This window comes from Desmodus rotundus, chromosome 3 (genome assembly GCF_022682495.2).
Source record: "Desmodus rotundus isolate HL8 chromosome 3, HLdesRot8A.1, whole genome shotgun sequence".
In the NCBI taxonomy this organism is placed as follows: Eukaryota; Metazoa; Chordata; class Mammalia; order Chiroptera; family Phyllostomidae; genus Desmodus; species Desmodus rotundus.
The window spans coordinates 25155834-25166653 of NC_071389.1; the positions used below are offsets into that span (position 1 = coordinate 25155834).

At 43.6% G+C, this 10820-nt stretch overlaps 1 protein-coding gene across 2 annotated transcripts; it reads left to right on the forward strand.

Annotated features, from left to right (window-relative positions):
- Positions 1-4898: 4898 nt before the first annotated feature.
- NDUFS5 (NADH:ubiquinone oxidoreductase subunit S5) lies at positions 4899-10591 on the forward strand. 2 transcript variants are annotated; one of them, XM_024554601.3, is made up of 3 exons: positions 4899-5028; positions 6538-6755; positions 10369-10591. In XM_024554601.3, exons 2-3 carry the CDS (start codon positions 6540-6542, stop codon positions 10471-10473), a joined length of 321 nt encoding a protein of 106 aa, XP_024410369.1. In that variant the 5' UTR covers positions 4899-5028; positions 6538-6539; the 3' UTR covers positions 10474-10591. The 2 variants fall into 2 exon arrangements, with proteins under 2 accessions (XP_024410369.1, XP_024410370.1); XM_024554602.3 differs by having other exon boundaries at positions 4913-5050.
- The last annotated feature ends 229 nt before the right edge of the window (positions 10592-10820 follow it).

Genomic DNA, 10820 nt, shown 5'->3' on the forward strand with positions numbered 1-10820 from the left:
TGTCCTTAGGACCAACTGAGCCCATCATTTTTTATGGTGCTCCTATTGTTCTTTGGCCTTGAATTAAATCTTTTCACTTAACAAATGCCTACTTAGGTGGTAGTTGTCTTTCTGCTCCCTAAATGTTTATTGTGCAACTACTATTTCCCAGATACTGTTCTAGGCTCTAGGAGTATGTCACTGAGCTTGTCAGATAAGGTCCCTGCCCTCGTGGTACTTATATTCTGTGAAGCAACACAGGCATACTGTAAAAAAAAAAGTTTATGCATTATTTAAGTGTTTGAAGAAAACCGAATGGTAATGATAGAGCGTATAGTGGTACCTTGGTACTTGTCGGCTTCAGAACTCCTCAAACCTAGTACTCGTCTTATTTTGACAAAAAATGTTTCAGCACTCGGCACTTGCTTGCCACTCGTCGCACTAGCTAGAATTTATGAGAGTCACACCACCACCCCACAAGGGAAAATGCTTCATGAATCATCACTTGCTCACCAACTCGTCGGAACGAATTGAGTACCAAGGTACCACTGTAACTAGATGCCTAACTGGATTGTAAGGAAGACCTTTCTGAGGAAGTGTGCTACCTACACAGTACTTCATTTTAGCACCTCATTGTACACCTCTCTGAAGCTAACTAGTGCATTTATGTGTCTATATGATAAACTCTTCCACTCTATTGAGCTCTTAGTAGCACCTCGATAATAATCTTTCTCTCTGGTCTTGGTTCCTAAGTGAATTATGTGGCTGTTCCTCTCCTTTTCTAGCCATCAGTGCACTCCCTGCAACTCTTTTTGGTAACTCAGATCAAGTGATTTTCAGCCTTCTGCAAGTTGTCCCTCTGCAGCCAGGGTAAGAAAGACCCAATCTTACCCCAGAGAAGCTTCACGGCCCATGTCAGAAATGTGATGAAACCTGCTTTGGTAAGCGTTCCATGCATCCGGAGAGTGAGCAGGGTATTTCCTAAGGAAGGCTATTCAGCTGCGCTGGCAGGTTCCTGCCAGGTAGTTTAATTACCCTGATCGGTGTTTAGGAAAGCTCACTCACTAATAAAGCTATATTTGTCTATAAAACTAGACTCCAGTGTGTTAATTTATCATGAGAAATATGTCAGGTGCAGTAGACTGCCCCATTGGTCTTAACTGTGTTTTCTTCATGTAATCATACTATGTGGGAAGCCTAATTGAAATCAAGAGGCAGCACTACGGATCAGAATGAGGGGACTTAATTCTACGGAGTGCACCTAGTTTCCTCCACAGCCATGGACGCGACACAGCCTTCCTCTTACGCTTGCTTCAGTCTGGTCTTCCAGCATCTTCAACTTGATATTTTCTCCACCCCCAAATAGCACTTTTTTTTTTTTTTTTTTGGTTTCCATTACAGCCCAGGCTTTGGGGCGCGTTACTTTCCTTTTGATTACTTTGCTTATTGTCTTTGTTATCTGTTTTACAGTTTCCTGTTGCGGGGGAAGATTCCAAACACTGTCTTCCCCAAGTGTGCTGGGATCCGAGGCCAGCTACCCACTTTATTCGTCTGTGGCAGTGATCAATCAGACAGGCCTCGCGTTCCCAGTGTGCCAAAATTTAGCGGCTGACTTATAGATGGGCTGTCTGTAGAAGAGTAGTGTAGGCGCTTTTCTCAGGTTATGACTCAGTAAGAGGTGTGTAAACATGAGGAAAGCCTGCAGGAAAGGGCAGAAGTCCTATGAGTGGAGATTTAACAGCGACTTCACATACGCAGCAGTTGAGGCTGGTTTTCAGAGGTGTGGGAATGGGCGCCATCCATTAGGTCACCGGGCCATCTTTTATGCCTTGAAGCTGGGAACGAGGCTGCGCTCGGGAAGAACAGATCGCCGCGGCGATCGCCTAGTCGAGTTCCACCTGGTCTCCGAGCCTCGGTTTCCCGAACACAAAATGGAAGAAGCGACAGCTCAGGCTTGCCTCTCTGCACATAAAGTCCTTTAATTTTGTTGGAAAATCACATTTTCACGAAGCAATGGGTCCACAAAACAAGGCAATGAAAAGGTCAATGCTGGGGGTGGTTATGAGTAGAAGGGAACGGCTGGGAGCGGCTAACTTTGAGAGTTACATCACTTGTGACGTAAGCACAACATGCGCAATCTCGGCGGGCCCCCGCGGTCACTGTAGCAACGGCGCAGGCTCGGTTCAGAGGTGGGGTTTCTGGGCACTGTAGTTTTCCCGTGTTTGCGGGGGTAGAGGAAGACTGGTCCCCGCCATCTTTCACATGGTGGCGACACGCTGTATGCAAGGCCCCAGGGGTAGGGGCGGTGGTATCAACAGTTCACAATATGGTAGAAGCTTACAGGACTGCCGGGACCTCAAGAAAGGCTTAGTAAAAGCCTGAGGGACTCGGGAACCCTTCAGAAAAGGGCGTGATATACAATCTGTACGGATTAGGCATTCACCTGGGAGACTGGGGAGGCGGCTGTGAGCTGGTGGGATCATTAAAAGCAGAAGAACCTGTTCCTGCGGTTTGGAAGCACAAGAGCTATTCTGGATGGCTGAGAACACAAGGGGATTGAACAAGGGCTAGTAAACCATGGGATCTGAGGGCTTAGAAATGGGAACAGACCAGATCATGAAGGGTCTTGAATGCCAAACTCAGGATTTGGGACTTTCCTTAAATACACTGACGCCGCAGACATAGCCTCAGCAGGATGAATGACCACCTAGATCCTTTGTGTTCTCTCGTTTTGTTCACTTTTCTGCTTTATCACTTGCCATACCATTGACTGTATTCATCCCCAGAGCTCAGCAGTACCGTGGCATGTGGTAAAAGCTCAGAAAGTGTTTTTTCAATGATCAGATTTGAGTTTTAGAAACCCACCCCCCCAAACAATAAGCGTAAGAAGGGAGCAAGGCTAGATGTAACAAGACTTCAAAGTCAAAGTAAACTGCTTTCCCCACCTTCATCTCCCCCTCCACTCAAGTTAAAACTGAGCAGCACAAAGGCCATTTCCAATGTGGGTTTCATTTGGCCAGCACTTTTTAAAAAATTAGTTGTTTCACATTTTAAAAGTGGGAGGTTTCATGTTTAACCAATAACAAAAGATGTCTGGCTTCTCTTGAAAAATAGGAGGATTTGACGATTTGAGGCCCTGATTCTTTCAACAGTAATAGGATGGTGTAGCTGCTGCTGCCTTAGCCCCCTCCAGTTTGTCATACTCCCCACCACTCCTCCCATCAGTCACACTGAGGCCAAGTACCAGCTGCCATTCATCATGGTGCTTTCGTTTTCATTGCCTTAGAGTGAGTGAACTCTGTTTGGCCTTGGAGGCATCTGAGTGGCCCATCTGAAAACAATGAAATTAGTATTTGAGGAAGATTAGTCAGTGAAAAAGAAACTGAAGGGAGGAGCTGGGAGGAAGAATTGGAAACCCGAGGAAGGAATACTTGAGACAATTTGGGCAGTAATTAAATAGTGGATGAAAGATAAAGAAAAGGCAAATTACAACTTAAGAGTTTCCTGCCTGAATGGCCAGGAAGAGGATATCTCCAACACAAACCAGAAAGTGGGAGAAGTGCAAAGGGTGGTAGCTCAATACCTAGCTATCTCTAGTATTTTGTGGGCAAGGGGCATGAGTTAACAATTCCATAAGCCCCCGGTATTCTGCTGGACATACATGTAGGTGCTCAGGAAACTAGTTGACTTGAAACTCTTATCTGATGGGGCGAAGGAAGGGACACTTGGAACGCTTCAACAAAACCAGTAAATTGTGGGACCTTAGGAATTCTCTCCAGAGCGGGTGACCCTGGGGCTTAGGGGTATTTAATTCCTTTTGGGGAAAAACCAATGCCAAAGTCCTGAAGCAAACCAGGAATCTGTCATGCAAAAATAGAAATGGGGTGGAAACGGTGTCATTCCTGGAGAACGGATTAAAAAATCAAAGAGACTGGATGGCAGGCAGGACTTTTCCTGGAATACACCGAAACAAGCTCTTGGTTGGAGCATCAGGCAGGGGATTTCGGACAGTGAGGCTGGGAAAGTTGGAAGGCTGCACTGTCTAAACGTTTTTGAAAGCAGGTCGCTTAAAAGGAAAAGAAATTTTCAGTCCATTCCCCAAATATTTATTTACAAGTTATTTTTATGTACCACTGCAGTGATGTTTACACGCTTGATAAACATTTGCACACACACACAAAACCAGAAATTTTAAAAAGATTAAACATAAGTATTCTCGTATTTCTTTCCCACGCCCCCAAAGTATCCTACCACACACACCCTGTGGCACCCACACAATACACACTACTTCGGAGACCCTGCTGTAGTCAAAGGGAGCCCCTGGAGGTTCTCCAAGGCAGAGGACAGCAGTCTCCGTCAACTTTCCCGAATCCGCAAACTTTAGAAGCTGAGACATCAAAGAACTGCGATTGCTTTGGGAAGCTTCCCATGTCCCAGGAACAGCCTCAGAGAGTTAACACAAAATTTATTTAATCCCCAAAGCAACCCTACACTGTAGGTACTATTATTTTCTTTTAAGGTCATATTTTAATCTTAGTTTGAGGAAACGGAGATTAAGTGATGTTAAGAAACTCTCCAGGGTCACAGCGAAATGACGGAGCCAGAATTTGAACCCACCTAGCGTGGGTCCACAGTCCATGGGTTTAACAACACTACTGGAGAGGCAGGGGAGCCACTCTCTTTTTCTCTCGTGTGGCCTTGGGCAAGTCCCTTACGAATCGAAGCTGTTGTGGGAGTGCTTGACAGAGTGCCAGGAAGCAGCAGGAACTCACTACCCGCTGGGCGGTCTCTAATTCGACTCTCTACCACGGAAAAGTCAGCTTATCCACCGTCACTATCTCCAGAAGGCAAAGCACACAGCCGCGCAGGCGCAGATCGACAGGTTTGGTTCCTATGGTTTCCGGGGCCAGACGGCGGAAGAAAGGTCTACTCCCAGCGTCGCGCTGCAAGCGTCGCGCTGCTGCCGTCCTTTGCGGCACGTCTTCGCGTTTCCAGCACGTCGTCCGCTACCTGCAGCCAGCGAACCGACAAGGTTGCTGCGGAACGACGGTAGGGCCTGCGTCTGTCCGCGGTGCGTGTGTGGGGGAGGTTTGGGGGGCGCGATTTAAGCCGAAGGAACTTTATTCCGAGATTTTTTAAAACAAATTTCACCTTGGCTTCACCAGGGCGTCGGTTCTCTCTGGCCCGAACTCTGGGCGTGTTTTCGACTTTCCCAAACCCTTTCGTCCACACAGCCAACGTCAGCGACGCCTGTAGACTGCACCTCTCTCGGTTCTCCTTACAAACTGAGATTTCTGTAGACTGTTGCTTTGCCCTTCGGGTCCTTAACCTGAAACCCACTCACCTTTTCTCGACTTTCAAGGCCCTGTGTGATTGCGGCCCTGCCCACCACTTCAGCTCATTTCGTTCTTGCCGATACGCACTCTACGTGCCAGCCACGTCCGGGTCCTCGGTGTCCTCCAAACATTTCCAGTAACTGGTGCTGGGCCTTACTGAAATACTGTGCCCACTGGCCTTCGCTCGGCAAACTCAACCCATCTAAAAGGCATTTTCAAGTCTCCTGAGCAGAATTGGTGCTTCCCCCTCTGAACTCTTAAACCCCTTTGTGTTTTTTCCTTTGCGTTCCAAATTCTCTGTGTGTTTGTTTTCTGGTAATTACGTTGCAGCTGCTTCTCCCCCCAACCCATTTCAGTGCCTGGAACGTTATTACTCAGTAAGTGACTTTAAAGAATTGGTATGAAATTTAAAAATTAAATTCACCTGTGTATCTACCATTCGTCCATAACCGTTGCCGTGTGTGTGTTTCAGTCTTTTGCAGTTTTGCTTGCACTATGGTAGTACTTTATTTGACAGTAAAATGTATGTATATCTCATGTATATTATCCCTTCCCCCCCGAATATCTATCATATTCTAAGTAGGTACTATATTTAATTATCTGTTTTAGTTGTTTGAAGTTAATCTTTTTTAAACAAATTATTACTGAATCCCTATCTGGTCCCTGCCCTCACCGCGTTCATTGTTCAGTAGGGGAGACAGCGGAGTAAACAGTCCGTGACGGGGGCGTGCACAGCACTCCCGTGGGAAGTTGCGAATGATGTGCGCTCATAAAGGAGGGACGCCGGTGTCAGGATGGCTTCTCAGGGGAGGTGTTGTCTAAGTCGATATGGATAGAAATATGTAAAGAAATCTTTCTGTGCTTATGCTTTTTTGTTCTTTTCAGTTATTCAGATATATCTCAAAGAATTGGGATTAAGTCAAAACATAAACACTTTTTGACTTCTGATAAAAATGATTTTATCTACATAAAGAGGATTTTTGTATACATTGCTTTTTAGTTCTAGTTCTCTTTTTCCTTGGGTTTTGTGAAAGCACAGCAATTGTTCATCGACTGTAAACTGGGAGAATCTGTCTAATGAAAATATTTGGTGAGAAGAAATTGGGAGAATAGTGTAAAATGTCTTTCTAGAGGGCTATTTTCATAATCTCATTTTCCTTAGAAATTTCTCATTTGATTGTACTTTTATGACATTATTATTTTTTTTAATCTTCTGTTTCAGCCATGCCTTTCTTTGATATACAGAAAAGGCTGGGCATTGACCTAGACCGCTGGATCACAATCCAGAGTGCTGAGCAGCCGCACAGGTTTGCGGCTCGGTGCCATGCTTTTGAAAAAGAATGGATAGAATGTGCACATGGAATTGGTGCTACCCGCGCCAAGAAAGAGTGCAAGATAGAATATGATGATCTTGTAGAATGTCTGCTTCGTCAGAAAACGGTGAGGAGGGGTTGGAGGTGGGAGCTGAGTTACTTCCTTATTTCTTTGGGGCTGTTTTTCAGTGTTAAATTGGTCATTGAGCAGTGACTTGCCCGACGTGAATTGGCAAGGCTTTTGTGGTGAAACACCTCTATTTAGGTACCATGTCAAGGAGATTAAATGCCTTCAGATCTGAGAAGGACCTGTTGTTCTTGCGTGTTCTTCCTCATCTTTCTCACAGATTTCTTTTAGTACTTTACCTTGCTGTAGCCATCAGATTAGAAATTATATGTGTGTCTTTTTCTTTTTTTGTAGTAGATTATAAAGCCAAGAATATCAACCCATCTTGGATGTTTGACTGTGAAAATCTGTGGGTAAAAATCATTGGGGAAGATGTTAAAACCCTGCAAGTCTATTACATTGAACCTGATAAAACAGCCTCTGATTCCTTGCTACTCTGGGGCAGATGGAGGTGTTAAAGAGATTGCTTTAGGCGAGCCTAACCAGAAATGCAGGGGGGGAAGGGTGTTAACACGTGATGTCTCTTTCCTGAAGAGTTGAGTAAGTTACTTAACATATAGGGTGCTCTTTCCCTCAGAGAAGAAGTCTTGGGGTGTCAGATGTTATTTTGCCTATTTCTATGCTCCAGATGTAACAGTTTCTTGGAGTTCAGGGAGACAGTTTAGATTTTCAGTTAAATTTACTACAGATTATCTGTATCAAAATTTAATTTTTTTTCAAGATTTTATTTATTTTCAGAGAGAGGGGAAGGGAAGGAGAAAGGGAGAGAGACATCGATCAGTTGCTTCTCGTAAGTGCCCCAACCTGGGATTGAACCCAAAATCCAGACATGTGCCCTTACCAGGAATTGAACCAGTGACTTTTCGGTTTGTGGGATGACGCCCAGCCAACTGAGCCACACCAATCAGGGCCTGTATCAAAATTTACAATTTAATATCTACTGTTAGCATTTGGTTAAAGTGAAGCCAAACTTGGAAGAAATGAGAATATATAAAGTCATAATTTTGTATTGCTTTCTGTAGGAATATTGATTGTTAAGTGAGTAATAGTATAGTGTAGTGTATATTATAGAACAGTGAGTGGGCTATGTTTGGCGATCGACCAGCTAGTTAGTTCACAACATGACTTAATTTCTGTTTTTGTGGGCCCATTATTCCTTGCTCAGGTTAAAATTAGGCTCATCATAAAAAATGTACAGCAAGAGGAAGCAGTGTGGTGAGGTGGAAGGAACATTGGATTGACAGTTAGAAGAGCTAGGTTTTGATGTGGTTCTGCCACCACTAATTTTGTGACTTAAGGCAAGTCACTTCTTTGTCTTGATTTCCTTATCTGGAAATATTAAAGAGTTGCCCCACGGTCACTTCCTCATCCTGTGAATTTATGAATGGATACGTTGCTGTTTTAGAGGTCACCCTAAGTGACTAGTTACTTCCCCCTAGGCAAAGAATCTAGTGATTCAGGGAATTAGAATCAAGCACTAAGTGCCCTGCTTGTCCACTGTATTTATTTCTCACAACAATCCTGTAAGATGCTTTACTGTTACTTCCCCTCCTATCCAATTAAAAACTTGAGACAAGGAAAAGTTAAGGCCATTCCCTAAGGTCATTAGCTAGTACGTGGCGTAGATGGGGTTTGAATCTGGCAATGCTGGCTCCAGAGCCTGTGCGTACATCCACCACATCATGTGGCGATTGGCTCTAGTTGAGGGGAAGATTTAATCTGTGGTGGTGTGATAGATCAGCCATGACAAGTCCTCGGTTGGGTAACTCTCGCAGAGAATAATGATAAGAATGCAATCTTAAAAAATGCTTACTGTTTATGTCAGGATTTAGGATACCTAGAGTTCTTCTGAAGTTATATCCAGGCTAATTCTTTAAAGATGATGGGGTATTTAATGGAATATACTAATTCTTTTTATTTTAAAGATTTTATTTATTTATTTTTAGAGAGAGGGGAAGGGAGGGAGAAAGAGAAGGAGAGAAACATCAATGTGTGGTTGCCTCTTGCACACCCCCACCAGGGACCTGGCCTGAAGCCCAGGCATGTGCCCTGACTGGAGATTGAACCACTGCCCCTTAGTTTGCAGGCCAGCACTCAATCCACTGAGCCACACCAGCCAGGGCTACATATATTAATTCGTTATGCTTTTGTGAAAACTTAGTCATTCACTAAAAAAATATTGGGTCATCTATTTTATCAAGATCTATTCTAGGCATGGAATATAGAAGGAAGCAAAACAGCAAAAAGTCCCTGTCCTAATGGAGCTTGTTGGCCTGGTGGGGGGCAGGGAGCAGAGATTTAACAAACAAATTAAAAAATAGTGTGTCAGATGTTGATAAGTGCAGTGGGGAAAATAAACAGGAAAAAGATAGAAAGCACTGAGCATGGGAGCCAAGTGGATTTTTCTCTTTTAAACATTTTTTATTGGTTTTTTAAAATTGCCTTTTAGTCCCCTTATAGTCCCCTCCTCTCACTTTTTGTTAAATAGGGTGGTCAGAGAGTACTTCAGCAACAGAAAACATTTGAGCAGAGACTGAGAGAAAGTGAGCCAAGTAGATACGAGGGAAGAATGTTCCGGGCAGAGGAAACAGCAAGTGCAAAGGTCCCTGAGCTGGGTCAGAGAAAGCTAGGAGGAGGGTGTTAAGACATAAAGTCAGAGGTAGGCCTTGTAAGTCATCATAAGGAAGAATTCAGTTTTTTCTCTCAATAGAATGGGAAGCCATTGAGTTTTGAGCAAACGAATAATGCAATTGTGATTAGTGAGTATATTTTCTTGTCACAGAATCCATATGAATTACGGCCCTCACACAGCCTCGTGTAGCATGATTTCATTTGCTGGGAATGTTCTATCTGAGAAGAGGCAGAACTCAGGGCTCAATAGTAACTAGTAGCTGAGTATATATCAGGTCTTAATTTCAGTGCGGTAAGAAGAAACTTTGTATTGGCTACATCTGCTTACTCATACCAGCAAACAGTCACAGCAGCAGTGCCACCTTCACACAGAGAGATCAGGAATATGTAAGCTATGGTATGATCTCAGCTTTTACTATTTTAAAAGATTTTTAGTCCTGGCTGGTGTGGCTCAGTGGACTGAGTGCAGCTTGCAAACCAAAGGTCGCCGGATCAATTCCCAGTCAGGGCACATGCCTAGGTTGTGGGCCAGGTACCCAGTTGGGGGCATGCGCAGGCAACTGATTGATGTATCTCTTGCACATCAATGTTTCTCTCTCTCTTTCTCCTTCCTTTCCCCTCTCTCCGAAAATAAATCAAAAAAAAAAAAAAAGATTTTAGTATGCATGAGTATGTCTCTTAAAGGTTTTGACCTGTATGATTTTGTTATTGTTTTTGTAAATATCTGAATTCCTATATGTAATAGGAACATTTTAGTTACTAGTTTTCAATGAGATATTTTTGTACATACCAGAAGTTTATTTGTTAAAAGCTTGGGAAGTGCTTTCAAATTAGTTTTTTAAAGATGGGTTTCATCTCAAAGGCCCTCTAGGATGAAAAGCTTCTGTAGTTTAAAAGTGAAAACAATTTGGCTTCATTTTCTCCAGCTCTCACTTTCTGGTGCATATCTCCCCGTAGTTTAAATACTTTTTTCCTTTGACAGATGAAACGAGTGAATACCATCAAGAGGCAGCGGGACAAGCTGATGAAGGAGGGGAAGTACACGCCTCCACCCCACCACTCGGGCAGGGAGGACCCTAGGCCCTGAGCAGAGCACCTGCCGGTGCTGAAGGCTGAGTTTCATGTTTGTTCTTCTCTACTGGGAAGTTCATATACTGACCACCTCTTTGTGAAAGTTTCTAAAAATAAAAGATTGCTCCATCCTATTTGTTCTGTTTTCTCTTGGATCATACTTTCCTATAATGAGATCGTAACCTACATTTTGAGTTTGGAAAAAAATGCTTCTACCCATGCCTTAAAAACTAGCATCTAGGGAATAATAATGAGCATTTAATGAATGCTGAATGTGTATGAGGTACTTCAAAGGTGGCGACTCATTTAAGAAGTTGCAGTGTTTTTTAGTATTTTGATTCTGGTTTATTTTCTGTAGAGCAC

Coding starts and splice junctions, on each gene's coding strand:
- NDUFS5 (XM_024554601.3), top strand. CDS start 6,540: ATGCCTTTCTTTGATATACAGAAAAGGCTGGGCATTGACCTAGACCGC. Junction 6,756..10,368: donor GTCTGCTTCGTCAGAAAACG/GTGAGGAGGGGT, acceptor TTCCTTTGACAG/ATGAAACGAGTGAATACCAT.